Source organism: Gossypium hirsutum, chromosome A08, assembly GCF_007990345.1.
Source record: "Gossypium hirsutum isolate 1008001.06 chromosome A08, Gossypium_hirsutum_v2.1, whole genome shotgun sequence".
NCBI classification, from domain to species: Eukaryota; Viridiplantae; Streptophyta; class Magnoliopsida; order Malvales; family Malvaceae; genus Gossypium; species Gossypium hirsutum.
In genome coordinates, this window is record NC_053431.1 from 126,028,471 (window position 1) to 126,049,099 (window position 20,629).

Sequence of the window (20,629 nt, forward strand, 5' to 3'; positions counted from 1 at the left end):
CATGGGGCTTCTATGCTACTTTTATCTATTTTTATTTTTAAGTTCAAATTCGTAATATAACATTCCAAGGTATAAATGAGACCGTCGTACTAAAAATGACCATAAATGAGACAATCATACTACGAAGTGATTTGGGATCGACTAACACCACCCCTCAAATTTGGTTATGTTATTGTGGAATTAAGGTCGAATAACTTGAGTTATAGAGTAAGCTAAAATCAAGTATTTATAATGGATTTTTTATATTTAATTACATTGAAAAATATTTGAAATTGAATTTAAGCATGAGACTAAAGTTTATGTTTTTAATTCTTTTTTAAGGTTAAACCTTTTAAGTTGAATTTAACCAAATAAATTTAAGTAGATTTAATTTTTATCTTCAATCAAGTTTAAGCTTTAAAGATGAAATTAGCTCACACTCGAGCTCCCGGGGGTGTACTCAAATAAAACAAATGAAAAACATGGGGATTAAAATTAAAACATTAAAAGCACCACTTCTGCAATGAAAAGGAGACTGAAATGAAAACAAGAGTAACCCTCCCTATTTTTGCCTTACTCCTAATCTCATTTCTCCCTTTTAGGTTTTTTCTCCATAACCAATAATTTTTATGGGTTTTTTTTCGTTCTTTTCTTTGGGGGGGGGTGATTTTCTGCTAATTTATTATTGCATCTTTGCTCTCCAGCCACGGATTTTCTGGATCAGCTTGTAAATACCATTCCAATTTATTATTGCAATTTTGCTCTTAGCCATTCCTTGGATTCTCTGGATGAACCTGTAAAACCCAAAAATATAATCTATGTTATGAGTATGAGTATACTCTAGATACAGTCTGTGTTAAATATCCGAATGTGTCAGAAATATTAAAAGATATACCTGATATAACCTATCTTCTTTATAGCTTTTAGTTCTAAGCTTAAGCTCTCCTCTGCTAGTTGTCATTTCATCCAATATCTCAGCATCATGGAAATCATCATCAGTGCCCTCTGCGCCATTTGATGATTCCCCTTCCTGCATTCCGATCATCAATATACATACATGCATGCATGCATGCATATGTAGCCTCAGTGTCACCTATGGTGAAACACACACATACATATGCATGCAGGGACAAAGCTAGAAAATTATTTTAAGAGGGTTAAGATGAATCATAAGTTATTGGGGCCAAAGTGTAATTTTACCATATACTAACATATAACATTATTAAAATTTAAGGGATTAAATGACTAATCTATCATTTTGAAAGGTCAAGGCCACTGCCTACCCTTTTGCCTTCGTTCCTGCATACATGCATGCATGCATATGTAGCCTTAGTGTCACCTAGGGTGGAAACACATAAAAGTCCTATAGAAAGATGTACCTGGAGTGATACTTTTCTCGGGGTACCAATGATTTCTTCGTACTCGGCGGCATCGAGTTCTTGAAGGTGTTCAGGCTGGAAAAATTTCGGGAGGACGTGTTGCCGGATACTGATGAGAAGGAAGAAAGGTACCGGGAACAATATCCCAGCAATAGGTATCCATGTGACCCCAAAACATAAAATGAAATACGCAATTTGGAACAATGTGAACAACAAAATGGCCTTGAATGGGACCAACTCCAAATATGATGCATGTAAGGTTTCCAAGACCCTGTTTCCATACATAAGAAAGTTAGCTTAGTGCCTGAGTAATCTCGGGTTTAGGGTTTAAAGTGGGACTTACTTATAACGACGGCTAGGGGTAATGAAGAGTAGCAATATCCTTTCCCAAAACTGGCAACCTTCGAGACTATCGATGGCCATGTAGGCGAAATATCCCCATAGTACCGATGTAGGGATCATTCTTATTACGGGTACAATGAACATTGGTATTGCAACAAGGATTGATTGCAACAGGTTGCTCATCCGTTGCTCATTAACTCTAACGGGTAAATAAGCGTCGATGTGTTTCTCGGGATCGAATTTTTCTTTACCGTTGTTCCCGCCATCGTCTTTCATCATGGCTTCTTTTAAGTTCCTCAATTCTTTGTCTGCTGAATCATGCTGCATGACATTTCGATGTTATGTTGTAGTGAATCTCGAGATTGAATATGCGGTGGTACGAGTTTATGATACTTACAGCAGGGGATGCATCTAATTCAATGAACACGGCTTCCATTCTTCCGTAGATTTCGGATTGGCTTGCTTTTTGTTTCATGCCTTCCTTGACACTTTTCACCATTTTTTTCCGAATCATCTGCATATTCATCAGTTATATAGTCATCGAACAGACTTTAAATGGGAAATAGTTTCGAAAACTACGGAAGCATACCTGCTTGTTGAGAACCGCAAGGCTCTTGGTGTGCATCGGAGATTGCGGTAGGACACCATTCGACGGAGGGAGTCCAAGCAATCCGCAAACGAATGTCTGAAAACCATTTGAGCATAAATTTAGTATGAAACAAAATGAAACTTGTACGACAAGCAACGGTTACGTACCGTAATCCCAAGGATCAAGATATCCCAATGGTAAGCAGAGGGTTTCTTAAGGTTAAACTCCTTTTGTTGTGCCAGCTGCGATGCGACACTGTGATCGAAGAAATATAAACCAGCTATCATCGATGCCGGTATAATGGCAGCAAAGATGTACAATGGTGGAACCCTTCCCATGTCCTTCACTACTGTCCAATGATATAGTGATTCGGGTTCCCATAGAAGTGGACAGGACAACCTTCTGGGAACTCCGGAATCGACTTTCCGGGGTACGGCATATGACAATGCTGTCCAAACCAAGACCATTAGTGGAACACCGTAGTCTGCGATTAAACTTCGAAGCCAACCTGAAAACCAGAGCCGATAAGTACATCATTCTGAAAGGACAAACAAACAAAAATAACCGGTTCAACTGAACCTGTTCCGTAGCGCCAGGATCTCGCGTTCCTTGTCATTAGAGACGTGTATAGGACCCCGAACGAGAAAATGACTGCTAGCAATCCATTAGTGTATAGCCAGTGGAACTGATGTGTCTCCCCATGAGATTCTCCACCTTCCGGTATATGGAATTCACTGACCACGCCTTTAATCGCTTCTTGAAGGAAAAGAACAGTGATCAACATGCCGAAAAGCTCGCCTGCGATCCTCGTAAACCGGTTGATTATGAGGCAAGCGTTGAATATGGCGAGCAGAACGAGAATCACCGCGGTCCATAAACAGACCCTAGTGAAGGCAAAAAAACATAAAGACAAACTATCAAACATAGGGACAGAGGTGGACTGTTATGATGCCGTCAATGCGTAGGGAAAATATATTTCATTACCATGATGTCCAAGCCAAATAAAGTTCTTTGCCCAATTCGGGTCTTTCTATACTGAAATTGTACAAGTAAGTGTACATTATAATCGTCGGTTCCGCAACACCGACTATCAACATAGGTTGACCGCCGATAATCGAGTGTATGATACCGCAGATGGCGGTGGAAGCCAATGTTTCCACCGTGCTAAGCGTGCCACCTAAAGAAAAAAAAAAGACAGTTTCATTAACGATGTCATATATGTATGATGATAATAGCGGCATGTTTTACCTGTATCTCGACTCAATTGCTCTCCGAAAGCAATAACTGGAAGAGCGGAAGCAAAGAAGATATAGGTCGTCGGAGCTAATATTCTGTTTGATAAATCGAAAATGAATAGGCACGGAAATATATGTAGTTGAGGAACGTAAAAACGGTGATTGAATCGAATGAAAGACGTACCGATAGCCTGAGCTGAATGCACTGGCCCAATCATGCAGATAACATGCTCTTCGTCCCTTGAAGTCGCTGATTATACCCGAAAATGGACGTTTGTTGTTTTCCATAACTGATTTAAGGGAAGAAAAAAAAGGGTTTCATGTTTATATCTATGTTACTTGGATTCCAAGATAGTGTTCGAAGAAGCTCGTATGTATGTATGCATAATACCATCATATAATACAAACAGGAACCAACAATTAACTCTTTTTTTCTCAGATGTATGTATGCATGCGTACGATGCGGAGGGAGGAGAAGGCAGGAGCTCTTGATCCCTTAAAATTGGAAAATTTTGCTTTAAATCCCTCAAAATTCATTAGTTAATATATGATAAAATTACCTCACATGCATGTGATGTACATACGTAAACCAATATGATAATTAAGAAACAAAGACAGTGATGAATAAGAGTATATATTAAGAACCTTTTCAAAAGCTTCCTCGCCGGAGATAGAATTTTCCGTTGCAAGACGTGGTCGGAGAATTCACTTTGGAGGCTAAAAGGAAAACGCAAAAATGGCTCAGTTCTTTTGCTTCTTTACTACAACACAGCTATGCTATATATATATAAATGAAGAAAAGTAAAATTTACTAAAAAATTACAGTAAGTTAGAGAGATAGTTTTACAGTGTGTTACGGTGAGAGGATGGTGGGTTCAAAGTTCAAACAATGAACTGCTTTTGCGGGGTCAATTTCCATTTTACCAGCCCTTAAGCTTCGGGTTTAACTTTTTTTTTAAAATATATAATAGTAATAAATTTGTTTTATAACAACAAAGAAAAAAGTTATCTATTTTGAGTTTAATTACAGTATCTCAATAAATAAAAATGTGCTTTGAGATGTGGATGGAAACCCTACTCCATGCTTGGCGCTTAGGCGGCTTGGCCCGAATCAACTCCCATCAAGCTCGGGAAGGCTTTATGTTGGACAAAAAGAAGTTTAGAAAGAGTTGGGGTAAAAATATAGATTCGAAAAATAAGTTTAGACAAAAAAATAAGATTTATTTAGAAAATAAGTCGATCTTGGGTAAGGTTTTTTTGCTTGCCCAGACTCGAAATTTCAATAAAAAAACTCTGCTATTTTTGCTGTTGTTTTTTTCATATTTTACTGTTGTTTTCTCATTTTTTGTCATTGTTTTACTATCATTTAATTATTATGCCATTTAATTATTATATTGCTACTATTTTGTTGTTAATGTTTGAATGTTGTATAATAGTTGTTTTATTGTTAATTTTGTTACTATTTTAGGGGCATTTGTTTGTTAAGTTGCACGTATCTTAATGTTATTTAAATATAAATACTTTTTTAAAAATTTATTTTTAGAAATATTTATTTTAATATTTTTAGTGTATTTGGTGTATTATATTTTTTATATAAAAAATAAAAAAAAATTAATATGGACCAAATTCAAATTTTAACATTTTTATCTAAATTTAACTTGGATAAAAATTTAAATCTATTTTTTACGCCAACCTAGACTCATCAATCAAACTTAAACTTTTATTAGGACTGGTTTGGCTCAACCCATAGGAAACTTAAACAATGGATCTTCTGATTTAAGCTTAATTTATGTTTTCTTATGGAAAAAAAAAATAAAAAAATGGTAAAGATGTTGAGTATTGGGCTAGCATTTTGGGGTTTTGAGGTGTTTCTTAAGAAGGTAGGAATGAGGGATTTTTGTCTTTTTGGAATAATTCTATCAATGTATTCTCTTCTCAATAAATAAAAATGTCACCAATTTTCTAGTGAATGATTTTAAAGAAGTAGTTGCTAATTCATAGCATGAGATTATGCATAGTAATGGTTTTGAACTTTAATTAAAATCGAATTAATCGATTAAATTAATTTAATTTCATTAATCAGTTGGTTGTCGAATTTAACCGATTAATGATTTTTTTAAAATTTTGATTATCAATTAATTTAAATCGAAATCTGATAATTAACCGAACTTAATAATTATACAGTATTTCAAGAATTAAAATTTCGGTTAATTTGATTAATTCAATTAACTTTCAAGACAAGTGAACATTATCAATGTGTAAAATAAATTAATTAAAATTATTTGAAAACAAATAGATTAAGTTACATGTTTGTTAATAATAAGCTAACTTAATAATAAATATCACTAGAAAATATCAAAATTAAAAAAATATATCTTATTTGATGAAACTAATTTTAGAATTTACTCGTCACATCCCTAATGAGTGTTTAGTAAACCAAACATATTTTATATTTTTTTCAAATTTTTAATCTTTTATACCAAACATTGTAATATTATATTCTTACCGATCATATTATCATATATAACATTTCGTCAAAATCTTAATACGAGAAATAAGAATAAATAAAATTCAAATAAGACAACAAATATCAATTTTTTTTTACAAATAAACAATTACATTACAACAAAAAAATAACAATAAACTTAAAATACAAACATCATACTTTCCATTTCATGTTATGGCGTGACGAGCATCAAGCACCAACTTTGTAAGAACAAAACATTCATGTTCCTCAGCTCTCACTCTCTTTAATTTCAAATCCCATTTTCTTATACAAATTTATGGCATTTGGGTATGTTTTGCTTCTAATAAAAATTAATAAAATAAACCCAATCAAAATTATATATAATTGATAAAAATATTAACATCAAGATTAATTATTTTTAATTATTTACTTTTAAAATTGACAATAATTAAATTATTTTGATTTTTTTTGAATGACCAATATGCTTAGTATCGAAATTGGAAGAAACTAAAGATACCTTTTTACCCACAATTTTCAATAACCAAACATATTTAATATAATAATATCTATCTTCCATCCATCATTTTGAAACTTGAATGTTATTTAACACAATATTCTCTTTTACATCAAGCATACCAAATGTGCCCTATTAATTTTATAATATTCTACATAATTTATATTACTTATGTATAAAACAATTTAATTATATGAAAAATTACCATTTACAAGTACCCTAATGAAATTAGTAACTTTTATTTAAATTTACTCAAATTGAATAAGTTTATACATTGTCCCATGTCATAAGAAACGCTAATATACATCAATTTTATCCAATAACTTTTTATCTTATTATATAATATATATATAGATGATAATTTATATGAATATGATTTGCAACCAGATGATATACATAATATAAATCTTACTTTAAAAAAAAGTTTGAATAATCCATATACCTTACAAGGAATGACCGCCAATGAAAAATCCATATACATACGTATACATATCTATATATGTATGTATGCATATCAGCACATTGACAGTAGCCATTTGCATGTATTTCCCTTGAAATAAAGGAAAATAAGTAACAATAATTTCAGGATTATGCATGCTGCTCTGATTTTTCATTTTTTTTGTTAATGTATCCGTGTCAGTGTCGAATGTATATTTAGATATGAATTATGAATCTATGACCTTCTAACAATCTCCCAAATATGTAAAAAATGAACATCGCGTATCCAACAAGTACTACACTAGTACCTGAATAACATAGGTTCGGGAAAGCACTTCACGAGATTGAGGTTGCCGAATGAGTTACCAGAGCAGCAGTATTTCTAGTTGTTGGGGGCCGGTGATTAGCTGCGTTTTCTAGCCGCTCCCATGCTTTTTTCCTTTTCTCAGCGGATTCGCTTAGCTCTGCTTCTTCATCCTTTAAATGAATAAGGCAAGACATGAAAAATCCATCATCAATATCCATGAACATCTTCCTGACATTTAAAGTTAAGTTCAGGACGAATTGATTCCAATGGTTCCGGGCATTCTTTTCCAAGGCTGGAAGTATGATGGGAAAAATCACATGCCGGTTATGTGCGATTATGTTTATGATATGTTCTTTATTCCAAAAGAGAAGTGCTCTTTCAGCCACCTGAAACAAGCAGATGAATTAAAATTAAGCTTATAATCTTTCTTCTCCATGTCCCAGATTGATTACAGCAATCAAGTCAAATGATTGAAATCTTATGATAATGAGTATAAAAACCATGCGAGTAAAGACAACTTTCAATCAATTACAGGTTGGATGATTGCATTATGTAGACATCTCAATTGTTGTAAAACAAAGACATGTAACTGAAAAGTTTAACAGCTACCCTCATTTTAAGACATCAGTAAGTCCCCACAAAACTGTTGCTGGGCACGGAGTTGACCGACGCATGTTACATTCAGGTCAAACATATGTAACTAAGCTCGGTCTTATTTAAGCCAACCGTAAAGCTGCAAACCCTTAGTTTAGATATTATGTAACTCGTTAAATTGGGGCCTACCCCCTGAGTTTTCTCTAGTTATGCTCACTTCTGGTCAAAACTCAAACATGGCGGTGGTGTATGGTAGATCAGTGTCAAATCATAAAACATATCATTAGACTAGAAGATACATCTAGTCATTACAGGTCAAACATAGAGATATAACTAAGCTCAGTCTTATTTAAGCCAACCATAAAGGTACGAACCCTTAGTTTAGACATTATGTAACTCATTAAATCAGGGCCTCCCCCCCCCCCCGAGTTTTCTCGAGTTATGCTCACTTCTGGTCAAAACTCAAACATGATGGTGTATGGTAGATTAGTGTCACAAACATATCATTCGATTCGAAGATAACATCTAGTCATTACATTTCTTAACAAGTTAATAGATGCGTGTTTTAAGGCAGTGTCGTAAAAGGATCAAGATGAGAACATACTAAGCACAAGATGTATAATCAAGGCAATAATGAGATGCAAAGTAAGTATATGAAGGTACAGAGAAATTTACCTGGAAGTGGAAACTGTTAATGCAACGACCAATCTGCCAAGACAATGGGACCATAACTTTTTGGAATTCCACCATGTCGATTTCTTCCAAAATATCCTTCAACTCGTTGAGAAACATCACCTCCTTCTGGCTGTTTGTTATTGGCCAGTACTTCAATAACCCCTTTATCACTATACTAGATAGCTTCGGGTCCTTATCGATGAACTGAGTGACACAATAAGACAATTGTTGAAAGTAAACTCCCAAAGTTTTTGGCTTGTGCAGCGGAATCAAAACCCTCTGCAAGAAGATCTTATGCTCCTCCTTTAAAGGCAGAGCGAATCCGCTGATTATACTCCCGAAAATCTCCAACAACTCAGTGATTCCATTATGTGTCTCCTCTTCGAAAACGAATCGATAAAATATATTGCTTATATCCTTTCGAATAAGTGGCCTATGAACCATAAACTTCCCATAAACCCTGTGCAATATAGTCTTCAAACACTCCCTTTCTCTCGGATCCTCTGAATCAAACAAGTCGAGCAATCTCAAAATAAAGGCATGATCTATGTACTTTTTAGCTACTTTAGCATCGAGACACGAAGAAGTGATGAACTTGAGCAGCAGATCATACACAATTTGCAAATGTGGCCAAGCTGAACAAAATATTGGATCATCATCATCGTTTTCACCATTATTACTTGTAATAGACCGATAATTTGGCGGGAAAACCCTGAACAGATTCGTCGAACACATCCTACACATGGCCAAAATCGCATGTTCGCTAAATCTAATAGATCCAGAAGCCACGAAATCTAATAACTCAAGCAATGTCTGTCTCTTCACATCTTTTTCAATCGAATTTTTAGTCGCGTCACTGAAATCGAAAGTCACACAACAAAGGCTAACCTTACTGACGAAAAGGTTCATCTTTTCTGAATTTGGCGCGTTTTTGAACGGCAGCAAAGGTTCAATTCCCGCCACAACACTTGCCGGGAAAATGGAGGAGGACGTTCGTTTCGTGGCGCAGGGACGGCCGCAGCCCGAGTTGAAACTGTTGGATAGATGAGTGTGTGGACCGGCTGTCATGAATGAGTTCGGCCGAGTTAACTCCGGCGAATCCGAATTCCCGAAACTCCGTGGAATTTTACTGAGGAATTGCCTTAACATTGTAGAATTTTAAAGGTATTATAATTTTTAAAAATATTAAATTGAGGACCAAAAAAGATTCTTAAATTTAAAAACAACTACATTATCCAGAAACCGATCTGATGAATCAATAAAACAATTTAAAAATAAAAACACTAATCCTAGAATTTATTGATAAAAGCAGATTCTCTAAAAAATGAGGAAAAAAATAAAATTTTTTAAGATGATGAATCTGAATTTCATTATTCCATGATTAAAAAAAAAGAGAGAAAAAAGTTATTACAATGTTGCCTGTGGTACAGAAAGATCCGACTAGATTTTCTGAGAATGCAAAACTGTGTGTTTGGATAGAAAGGAAAAAAAAAACGGATTATTTGTTCAAAGCTTGAGCGAGAGAAATTGTTGTTATCGCTTTTTTTTTTCTTTTTCTTTTCTTGTTATTATTTACGGTGGAGAAAATCTATTTTAACAATAATAAGGTTTGAGTTTCTTTGAATCTTTCTTTGTTGTTGTTGAAGAAAATGAAAGGGAAGCAAACTAGAAAAAAAAAATTCTGTTGATGAGAAAATGTGAATTTTTTGTTAAAATATTCCATATGACCTTATATTCTTCACAAATTTAAAATTTAATCTATATACTTTTATTTTTTAAAATTTAATCCCTTTAATCTTGTTAACTTTTTTTTGTTTAATCTATTAGTGGGAAATTTTGAAACTAAAAATATTATTTTTTAAAGGATGGAATTCGAATAAAATATCAATCAAGACTTTAATTTAATGAAAAAAATCATAAATAGATGTGTTTAATTATTTTGATTACTTAATTATATTCTGAATATCTAATTTCGAATTTGAAAATTAATTAAAAATTTTATAATTAATAAATTTTAATATCTGAATATTTATTATCGAAATACTTAATATAAATTTAATTAATGAATATCCAAATATTTATAAACATAAAAGAATAATTATTTCAAAATCTAAATTCACGATATCCAAATATAAAAAATATATATCAAATAAATATCTTAAACCACAATCCTAATTAGTGTTTTAATATTAGTTTAGGGTTCCTACACAGCAAGCTCTTCAAACCCTCCCAGAGGTCTAAGGTTCCATAGAGCTTTTATCCTTATTTCCTCTAAGCGCTCAGTTTTGCTCTGCTACTCTCCATTATTGTAAGCTTCCTTACTTCGAAACCCTAGATATTCACTTGACGAATCACTTATTTTTGGGTGAAAATTTGGTTACTTGTGTTTGATTTTAGGGTTTGAGATTTGATTCTGTTACTTTGAATCGTATTTTTACAATTTTCATTCTCTTTTGATGATTCTCGACTTTGCATGAAATTACAATTTGGAAGGAATTTTCACCTTTTAGTTCAATTTTGTTTTTTGAAATGTTTGTAATTGGTTATACTTTCTTTATTGTTTTTATTTTGACTTTCTGTAAGCTTCCTTATTTCGAAACCGGAGATCTTTTCTTTGATTAATCACTTACTTTTTTTCTGAAAATTTCATTCGTTGTTTTGATTTAGGGTTTGAGATTTGAATACGTTTCTTTGAATGTGGTTTTGTACTCTTTCTTTTTCTTTTTGCTGTTTCTGTTCCGATTATTCTCGACTTTGCATTACATAACCCCCCCCAATGTATTAGTTGTCTCACAAATGACTAATGCTTTATATTTTTTAGCTTATTTTCCTTATCAATTTGAAAGAAATTTTAATTGTCGATTCAATATTCTCTTATTATTGTTTTAACTTTCTATTCCGTTCATTCCTCTCAATTTTCGACTTGGACACCAATCAAAGAGTATTTTTTCTTATGTTAAAATTATATCTACATCGAGCTGTCTTTTCTTTCTTTTTTTTTTCTTTTTTTTAATTATTTTAATAATTAATTTTGTGAAAAAAATTAAATCACTATTTTGTATGTTCTTGGTTTGCATAGTCATTCTTTTGTTTCATTGATGAAGTGAACGTGTAAGCTTTGATTTAATAGCATTACAATGGATTGATGATTTGTTTGGTAATTTACAAGGTACTTGTATTTATATGTGGTTTACGGTTCTGATCTAGCATGTCCAATGATCTGGCATCTCAGCAATTGATGGCACAGCTTGAACCCATTTCCAGCAAGATGTCCATGGGATTTGGGATTGATGAATCTTTACAGCAGCAGATACCATCGAATATGGCGAAAGATCAGATGGGATCCATGCCTAATAATTGCGAGTCTCAGTTACCGTCAATATCAAATCAACAAGTTGGATATGTTGAGTCCCAAGCTTATACTCAGCTACCACAGCAGTATTTAATGTCTAATAAGCCAGTGGGAGAAATGATTCCAACCGTGCTGGATAGCATGAGACAACATCAATTACCAACTTTGAATAAGCGTAAGGAGCTGATGGAACCAATTGCCCCGAGTTCTCTTCCAAAGAAGTTATCACTGCCAAACAAACAAGTGGCACATATGGAACCCAGGCCATGGTTGCAACCATTATCTGTTCCTAGTAAAAGACCTGTTCAGATGCAATCTGTTTCTAGCTCGCTGGGATCAGAACCTTCTCCAGCATCGAATAAGAGATCACTTCCGAGCAAAGTTGGGTCATCAGCTTCAAGGAATCAACCTGCACCTATACGGCCATCATCAAAGGTTCAGACTGAGTCATTTCAATCTGTGAGGTCCAAGATGCGGGAATCTTTAGTTGGTGCCCTGGCATTGGTTTCTCAGCTGCAAAGTGAAAATGCAATGGTGGAGAAGAACTCTGGGAAGACAGAAGAGGGTTCTCACCCAGTTGATTCCGATTCTGGCAAGTCTGATGCTGTCCACACTTTATCTGCAGAACCCCAGGGGATATTGCTTCCCAACCGACACGGTGGTACTGTCAGAAATAATAGTGAAGGTACAGAAGTTGTGCAATGCAATGAGCTGCAATTTCAATCCAGCAATCTTTTACCTGATGAGGATGTTCAATTTACTGACAACTTATTTGCAAGAGATGAACTTTTGCAGGGAAATGGCCTTTCTTGGGTATTAGAACCTCAATTGAAGGTGGGAAAAGATGGTTTAAAACAATCATTACAGTCTCCACAAGAGTTGGCTTATCAAATTGAAGCAGAACTCTTTAAATTATTTGGAGGTGTGAATAAAAAGTATAAAGAGAAGGGCAGGTCTCTTTTGTTTAACTTAAAGGATCGTAATAACCCTGAACTCAGAGAAAGAGTTGTGTCTGGTAAAATTACCCCACACAGGCTTTGTTCTATGAGTGCTGAGGAACTGGCTTCTAAAGAGCTTTCAGAGTGGCGGCAAGCAAAAGCAGAAGAGTTTGCTCAAATGGTAGTTTTGCCAGATGTAGAAGTTGATATTAGACGTCTAGTAAGGAAAACTCATAAGGGTGAGTTTCAAGTGGAGGTTGAACAAACTGACAGTGCTTCAGTAGAAGTATCTGCTGGAACTTCAACTATTCGGCGACCAAAAACTGAGGCAAAAGAAACTCCTAGAACCATTAAAACTGTCGGAAAGAAAGATGAATTAGATACTGGAAGTGAAAAGAGTAATCTAGAGGACCCAAATCTTACCATTACCATTCCTTCAAGCGAGGGACCTGATCCAATGCAAGGGTTGATGGGAGAAGATGAAATCAAGAACGTGGATTTTTTGCCTCCAATTGTTTCCCTTGACGAGTTTATGCAATCTCTTGGTTCAGAGCCACCGTTTGAGAATTTACCTGATGAGGCTGGAAAAGCAACAGCAATTTCTGCTAAGGATGACTCAGAAGCTGGGTCTGACTCAAAGTCTTTTGGTCGAGCTTCACAAATTCCTGTGAAGACAATGCCTGATAAACCTGGAACTAGTGATGCAAGCAATGTGAAATCAGTTTCAGATGTTAAGCTGAATGACATTCCTGCAAAAACAGAAACTATAGTTTCTACAACCACTTCGAAGGGTGAACGTGTCTGGGAAGGGATGCTCCAGCTAAACCTCTCAACCACAACCTCTGTTATTTGTACTTTTAAAAGGTATGTTTACAATTGCCTTGTTATGCAGAGCTATTTTTTTCTTAGAAATTTTTTTATTTAACATAATTGGTTGTTCATCCTATTTTGTTGCATATGTTTGTCTCTCACTCATATATATAATTCAATTTATCATGATTCTCCTTCATTCTTATCTGTATTTTAGTAAATGTACAGGCATATCTTTATGTATAATCATGTACTTTGTTGATAAGTAGACAGGGCTTAAGTTGTTATTAACTCAACCTTGACGATGGCCATGTATTCTAAATATTTTTAGAAATGAATTGGGGAACGTTGTGGAGTTTGCAATATCTGAGACCTTTCCTAGTTTCTTATTGTTTAAACAGTAACTATAGTGGATATGATAGATTTTAAAAGCTTATTTCTACTTTAGATGACCAAATCAAGTATTTTGAGGGCTATGTAGACGAACAACTTTTCATGAAGCAAGGATATTAGAGTGTCATGGTATATTGGCAGCTTGGAGACTCATGGGAATGTTGAACATTGACTAATCTCGTAAGAACTCTTCTAGGTTGAAAGCTTAAATAAGTTGGTGGAAGGTCCGGTAACTCTTGGTTGACGCATTTTAGCTATTTTGAATGGTTTTGTTCTGCATGAGATGTTGATTGTTGACTTGCTAAGTTTCATTGGATTTTACATTTAAGGCCTGATTCACATACTTAACAATCCAATTTTGGGTGCTGCAGCGGTGAAAGAACTTCTACGGAGTGGCCTAGCATTCTTGAAATCAAAGGCAGAGTCAGACTTGAAGCATTCGAGAAGTTCCTCCAAGAGCTTCCATTGTCTCGGAGTCGTGCTGTTATGGTATCTAAAGTTCATTTAAGTTGTAGTGAATTCCTGTGCTTGCCATATTCTGTCCAAAAAGAAGCAAAAATGAGGGAACAGAAACAAACTTATTTACCCAATTTCATCTTCCATTTATTATTTTTGCGTTTATGGAATTTGGTAAAAGCTTTTAGTGTTCTATGTTCGTGTTTCTTTTGTGTAAAATCGCGAGTTAGCTATTTAATTTAGTGTTTGTGATGGTTAATTCTGATGTTAATCGTTGATCCATGTAACAGCAGACACCATATCAAACGAAAAAAAAAAGTTTTATAGTACTCCATATCAAAATCTAACATAAGGATCTGGTTTTGGATTGATGTTGCAAGTTGGACTGATTCAAGTATTTGACCTTTCATTTTGCAGGTTATTCATATCGTTTGCAAGGAGGGATCGTCCGAGAGCGAACGGCAGAGCCTGGTCGAGGTAAGGGAAAAGGGAAATCGAAACATTGAAACATTGAACAAAGAATTTGTTAGTGATGGTTTATAACTCAGATACCCTTTATGCAGACGGCTGATTCATATATTTCAGACGGGAGAGCTGGTCTTGCTGAGCCTGCTTGCGGGGTCGAACTTTATTGTTGCCCACCCGATGCAAAAACACTTGAAATGCTCACCAAGGTACTTTCAAAGGACCAAATTCAAGCTCTTAATGCGTTAGATAATGGTCTAATTGGTGTTGTTGTATGGAGAAGAACTCAATTAACATCACCGAACTCAACTTCACACCATAAACACATCTCGAAAAAGCAACACTTCACTTCTCAAAAAAGCAACACTGACATCGATTCTAACTCTACGTCGGTGCTGCCGCCGATGTCTTCTCATGGCGGACTTCCTCATTTTGAAGCTCCTCCTGATGATGAGGGTGACGATATTCCACCGGGATTTGGCCCTGGGACAATGTCCCGGGATGAAGATGACCTACCCAAGTTTAATTTCTCTAGTGGCCCGAACACAAACCCGTCAGGGCCACAATACCCTGCCGGGTACCAGTCCCAAGCCTCTCGTTTACACGCTCAAACATCATCTTGCCCTGTTGATCAAATGAGAGAGCTCATACAAAAGTATGGGCAACCAACTACTAATACTCCTCTAAGGGTTCCACTGCAACAGTGGAACGATAATGACGACGACGAGGATGACGATATACCGGAATGGCAGCCAACATCCCAACAACAACCCCTACCACCCCAAGTCAATAGATTTCAACAGCCAATGCAAGTTCCCGGTCAACAAAATGCTGCTCAGCCATGGCAGCAACAGCAACAAGGGAATGGGCGGGTTCCTCCACCTGGTTCACAAGGCAAACAATTTGGTGATGGAAGTCAATTCTATGGGCAAAATGTAAGAACTGGACAGCCTGTTTGGCGAAAAGATGTTTCTAACAATAGAGGGTTTTAGTTTCGATTGTAACTACAGGCATTTTATGTTTTTTTATCGTAGTTTTATTCTAGCATTTTGTAATCTTTGATGAAATTTTTGTTTCGTTGTTTTTTGTTCTTTTTTTTTCTTTTTGTTTTATTAATTGTAGTTCTTGTTGAAGCAAAGAGATCTAAGTCAATTTAAATATATTTATTTTTATAATTTATAAAATAAATATTTATACATTGACTGTTTTACTATCATTTTAATTTTTTAAATTTTCGTTTTGATAATTTTCAGAATTAATTTTATTTTGTAATGATTGAATAGAAATGTATCATCAATACAGTTACATCAATCCAGTTCTTATGCTCCAAACCTTCAATTAATTTTACTTAAGAGTGCATATGTTCACTCAAAGCTGCAACTTCCTCTCTTAAAGCCAACTTCATAAAAAGGATTAATATACCCAAATTTGGTATTTAAGTTTCTTTTCTTTTTTTTTTTATCTTGATATTATGCTCCCATAAAGCCTTATATTTTTATACATAAGCACCTCATTGTTGAAAATGGAATAAAAACATTTATACCCAATCAAATTTTGGTACTCAATGAATGTGTCATTCATGACTCTAAAATCATCGTACATTTGTTTTTCTTTTACTTTCAGAAAATAATAATATTAAGGTTCAAATTTCTTAAAATATCCGTTTGAAAAATATATAAATTTTAGGTAACATGAGTTGACACCAATTTAATTTTAAAATACGAACCAAAGATCAAATAGTAAAAAACCTCCATTTAAAAAAGATTGACTGTTAAAAAGGAAATAAAATATCTACTAGGCATTCAGTACAACAAAAATCTAATTTGTATTTTACTAAATGATATAAAATTTTAATATAAATTAAAGCGGTTAAATATCCAAGTCCTCATCAAATATAATATCTTTCATGAAAAAAAAATCCAAAAAATAAATTTAAAATAGGATTTTTTACCGTTAAATTCTTAACAGGGTTGGAAAAAAAGTTCCTGATTAGATGGAATAATGAATCACATTCAACAGGACCGAATTTACAACACTGCTTTAAACCAATTCCTAAACCCATTTTAGCCTAATTTCATCATGTCTAACACATGGATATCGAAACTTCCAAGAATCTTCAATATATAACGAAAACCTTTTAATAAATCTATACCCGTATCTGAAACTGAAATCCGAGTAACATCGACTAATGGTGGATAAAAGTACCATATTTGTAGTTAAACTAATTTTTTTGTTAAAAATTTCATTCATTTCTACTATTAAAAAATATTCATGTATGTTATCATAAGGACCAATTTGCTCCTTAATCTTAAGGTACATGAACTATTTTTTTCATTTTTGAGTAAAGGGAAAAAATGCAATACAACTCTTAAGTACAGGAACCTCCATGGTACTTTTAGTGCATTGACAACTCAGAATTCAGATTACCATGTTTCCTACATCCAGCATACCAGGTCTCATCTAAAAATACTTAGCAGCAAGAAAATGTAACACACAGAAAATTTTAAGTTCAGCTGTTGTCTGATGAAGAACTTTTTAGCAAACAAAACTGCCATAACAATGTGTTCAATGATAAAAAGAGCAAACAATACGAACCAAAAAGCTATAAAACCTAAAACTTTCGTTTAGTCCAACAATGCACTCAAATACAACTACATGGTCATTTTTCTAAGGAAGCAAACCCCGACTGTTTATTTTCGCATTGTTATATGAACAACAAGAAAGACATGTTCATATACGTATGTATGTCGAACAAAAAAGATGTTTTACCGTACAGGCTGTTGGTTGTAACGGTTCTTCTCTTTCTTCTTTGCAGCAGCAAGCTTCGCACTCCTTGCAGCAGCCTCTTGTGCAGCAGCTTTTGCAGCAGCGTCCATCTCTTTACTAGATTTCTTCTTCTTCATAGATGCCACCTTCTTTAGCCGCTCTTTCACATCAACAGCAGCTACATCCTCCTCAGTTTGCTCGGTCCCAGCAAAGTCATCTAGCCCGTTGGTAGTGTCTGTACTAGTAGGTTGATCTTGTGATTCTTTTCCTTCCTTTGATTTATCCTTCTTTTTCTTCTTCTTGGCACTTTTAGACTCTCCGGGTGGATTATCTTTCTTTTCTCCTTCTCCTCCTTTCTTTTCTTGTGCAACATCTGTAAATATAAGACGTAAAGACCTAGCTTAGAAGAGACATTTTCCGCTATTGATATTTTGGAAAAGGAACAGTTCTTGTTTAGAAATGCCACATATAACTGTAAAAGGTTGCATGCATGCACTTGAGAGAGAATTCTGTATTTTCGAAGCTCGATTCACAAACAACTCCAAGGTCTTTATGCAATACGTCTTGGGAAAATAAATCATCAAAGGTTGTTTGTCAAAACAGAAATAATCTAAGAATTTATTCTAATAATTTCTGATCTCAAAATGGGAATAACTAGCCAACTTTCAGCCAAAACAATGGGGACAATGTTAAAAGCAAATAATTATAGATCTAATATAGAAAGTAATCAAAGCACCAAGTTGGTTAAAATTACCACGTGACTCGTCATTGCTGTTGTTTTCCTTCTGTGTGACTCCAAAATCAGCAAGAAGAGCCTCCAACTCTTCGAGTTCCTTTTTCTTCCTCTCTTTCTTTGAAAGTTGCCTTTCTGCCTCTTTGGGCGGTGCAGGAATTTCAGGATCCCTTTTTAGCACAGGCTCTGGATGTACTTGAATTTCCGGTTCATGTTCATGATCTTCCTCTATATCATCATCTCCTTCATCTAAAATATCTTCTTCACTCTCACTGTCCTGTAACCACAGATAAAACAAGACATACCTTGTCAATAAGTCAACTAATTTCCATCATTCGTTCTGTACGATTATTGCCATTCAATCATAGAGCACATATCATTTACACTCAAGAGTCTCATCCTCTTGGTAGAAATAACAAATGAATAAAAAGGACTCAAGCCATGTGAGCATGAAAGTAGATCATGTTCCAGGGGAAAAGCCATTGCAACAGAAACATCTAGATGTGCCAAAGCTTATAACAACATGATCCTCAATAGCTGCGAGCCCTATAATACTAACAATGGATATAACAACATGATCCTCAATAGCTGCGAGCCGTATAATACTAACAATGGATTTTAAAACTAACTCAAATAAATATAAGACAAACAGATAAAACCAATATACACCACCATTAATTTCTATTATACCAGTAAAAGAAAAAAGACAAAAGACTTCATCCAGAGAGAAAGACCTATATATATAAAGCTTCTTATTGCCTTCTACCATTTCTTTTTCAGAGGAAGGTTTCTGTATGAAAAGTGTTGATGACAGCATTTTTCTTAGTATTGCAATCAGGATAATAAGCATTCTGAGCATAAAAGTATCCCCAGTTCACCATGAACTTGCATACAAACTGCTGGTAAAAATAATCATGAGTATCACTAATTAGAAAAATCATGCCAGTAGTTTTATAGCTTAGTCATATTCAAACCAGCTTCTTGGAAGAGTATCGAGTTCCTATAAAAACATTTACAATATCATGAACTCACGACCTCAGCTAGAACCTTTTCAAAGGAACTTCTGTTTAAAAATTTCTATCCAACTTAAGTATGCAGAAATAGAGGCATTCTCAAGTATCACTGCTATTACTACAAATACCCAATAATCTATGAACCAAAATAGCTCCAAACTTGAACTCAAAATTGAGAACTACAAGCAGAAAACAATGAACAATCTAGAATTTATATGAGAACCAAAATCAATATGTCCACCCTCAAACAAGTATGCTATTGCTATCAGTTTCAGCCATCAAATCGTTGCTCAAATCATCTACTTCTAAGCGTTTCTATAGCAAAACTTCACATAACGTAATCATCCACAATCATTCAAATAATAACAAAAGAATATTTTTAATATATATTAAAATTCACACAAATGGATTTGGAAAAGAAATGGCAAAAGATCGTTTAACCAATAAAACTATTCACCTCTACATTAGCTGTCTTCTCTTCGTGACTCTGAGAAGGTTCCGAGGATCCCCAAACGGACTGAGGTGGAGCAGTGGTAGCATAATAATCGTCATCGTCTTCATCATCAACATCGGCCCACGACTTGACGGTGAGAGGTGCCGGAGCCCAAAACACCTGAGACTCGGCTTCTTGTTGCGACTTCTGTTGTTTTTCAGACTTGGAAGAAGATTTCTTCGACCGCCGGTCCTTGTCGGATTTCTTCTTCTTCCGGAGAGTTTCGAGAGCAGCGAACACGTTCGTGTTGGTGATCACTAATGATCCTTCGTCTCTCCTGCTACCTCCACCCACCATTTCACCACCAAAATCGAAATCGAAAAAGTTGAATCGACGAATATACGAATTTTTTAAAGAACACTGAGATCGAGATGTTAATAACGAGATTTGATTTAAAATGTTGAAAGAATAAGGAATGATTGATTAGGGTTGGTTGAAATTTGAAGGGAATTGGAGATCAGAAGGGAGTGATTGTTTCTCGAGAAAAATAAAATTCGAGTGGAGAGAAAATTAGGGTTTAAAAAGGAAGCGTATTTTGTTGCAGAGTAGGGGGAGTGAGGGGAAGAAGGTAACGTAAAATAAGTAAATGCTTAACGACGCCGTTTCGTTTTGGTAAGAATAATATAATTTTTGGCCCTTGAAGTTGGCAACTAAGTTCATATTGGTACCTGTAATTTTTTTTGTCCATTTT

At 34.7% G+C, this 20,629-nt stretch overlaps 4 protein-coding genes across 8 annotated transcripts; 1 reads left to right on the top strand and 3 right to left on the bottom strand.

The window, feature by feature from the left end:
- Positions 1-453: 453 nt before the first annotated feature.
- Positions 454-4,308, bottom strand: LOC107909199 (probable boron transporter 7). The gene is made up of 12 exons (XM_041075252.1): positions 4,170-4,308; positions 3,709-3,814; positions 3,538-3,620; positions 3,274-3,466; positions 2,869-3,173; positions 2,457-2,797; positions 2,290-2,385; positions 2,098-2,214; positions 1,702-2,021; positions 1,359-1,629; positions 875-1,009; positions 454-773 (listed from the first exon to the last, which is right to left on the bottom strand). Exons 2-12 carry the CDS (start codon positions 3,810-3,812, stop codon positions 744-746), a joined length of 1,995 nt encoding a protein of 664 aa, XP_040931186.1. The 5' UTR covers positions 3,813-3,814; positions 4,170-4,308; the 3' UTR covers positions 454-743.
- A 2,777-nt stretch (positions 4,309-7,085) lies between these two features.
- On the bottom strand, positions 7,086-10,118 carry LOC107909200 (serine/threonine protein phosphatase 2A 57 kDa regulatory subunit B' kappa isoform). The gene is made up of 2 exons (XM_016836654.2): positions 8,520-10,118; positions 7,086-7,636 (listed from the first exon to the last, which is right to left on the bottom strand). Exons 1-2 carry the CDS (start codon positions 9,666-9,668, stop codon positions 7,280-7,282), a joined length of 1,506 nt encoding a protein of 501 aa, XP_016692143.1. The 5' UTR covers positions 9,669-10,118; the 3' UTR covers positions 7,086-7,279.
- A 568-nt stretch (positions 10,119-10,686) lies between these two features.
- On the top strand, positions 10,687-16,129 carry LOC107909201 (uncharacterized). Of its 5 annotated transcripts, none has more exons than XM_041075253.1 (6): positions 10,692-10,827; positions 11,727-13,673; positions 14,384-14,501; positions 14,886-14,945; positions 15,032-15,142; positions 15,372-16,129. In XM_041075253.1, the coding sequence occupies exons 2-6, from the start codon at positions 11,728-11,730 to the stop codon at positions 15,570-15,572; spliced, it is 2,436 nt and encodes an 811-aa protein (XP_040931187.1). In that variant the 5' UTR covers positions 10,692-10,827; position 11,727; the 3' UTR covers positions 15,573-16,129. The 5 variants fall into 5 exon arrangements, with proteins under 5 accessions (XP_016692146.1, XP_040931187.1, XP_016692144.1 ...); XM_016836658.2 differs by having other exon boundaries at positions 10,703-10,827; positions 11,689-13,673; XM_016836657.2 differs by having other exon boundaries at positions 10,687-10,827; positions 11,752-13,673; positions 15,032-16,129.
- A 1,305-nt stretch (positions 16,130-17,434) lies between these two features.
- On the bottom strand, positions 17,435-20,533 carry LOC107909203 (stress response protein NST1). The gene is made up of 3 exons (XM_016836659.2): positions 19,903-20,533; positions 18,454-18,709; positions 17,435-18,072 (listed from the first exon to the last, which is right to left on the bottom strand). The coding sequence occupies exons 1-3, from the start codon at positions 20,233-20,235 to the stop codon at positions 17,699-17,701; spliced, it is 963 nt and encodes a 320-aa protein (XP_016692148.2). The 5' UTR covers positions 20,236-20,533; the 3' UTR covers positions 17,435-17,698.
- Between the last annotated feature and the right edge of the window lie 96 nt (positions 20,534-20,629).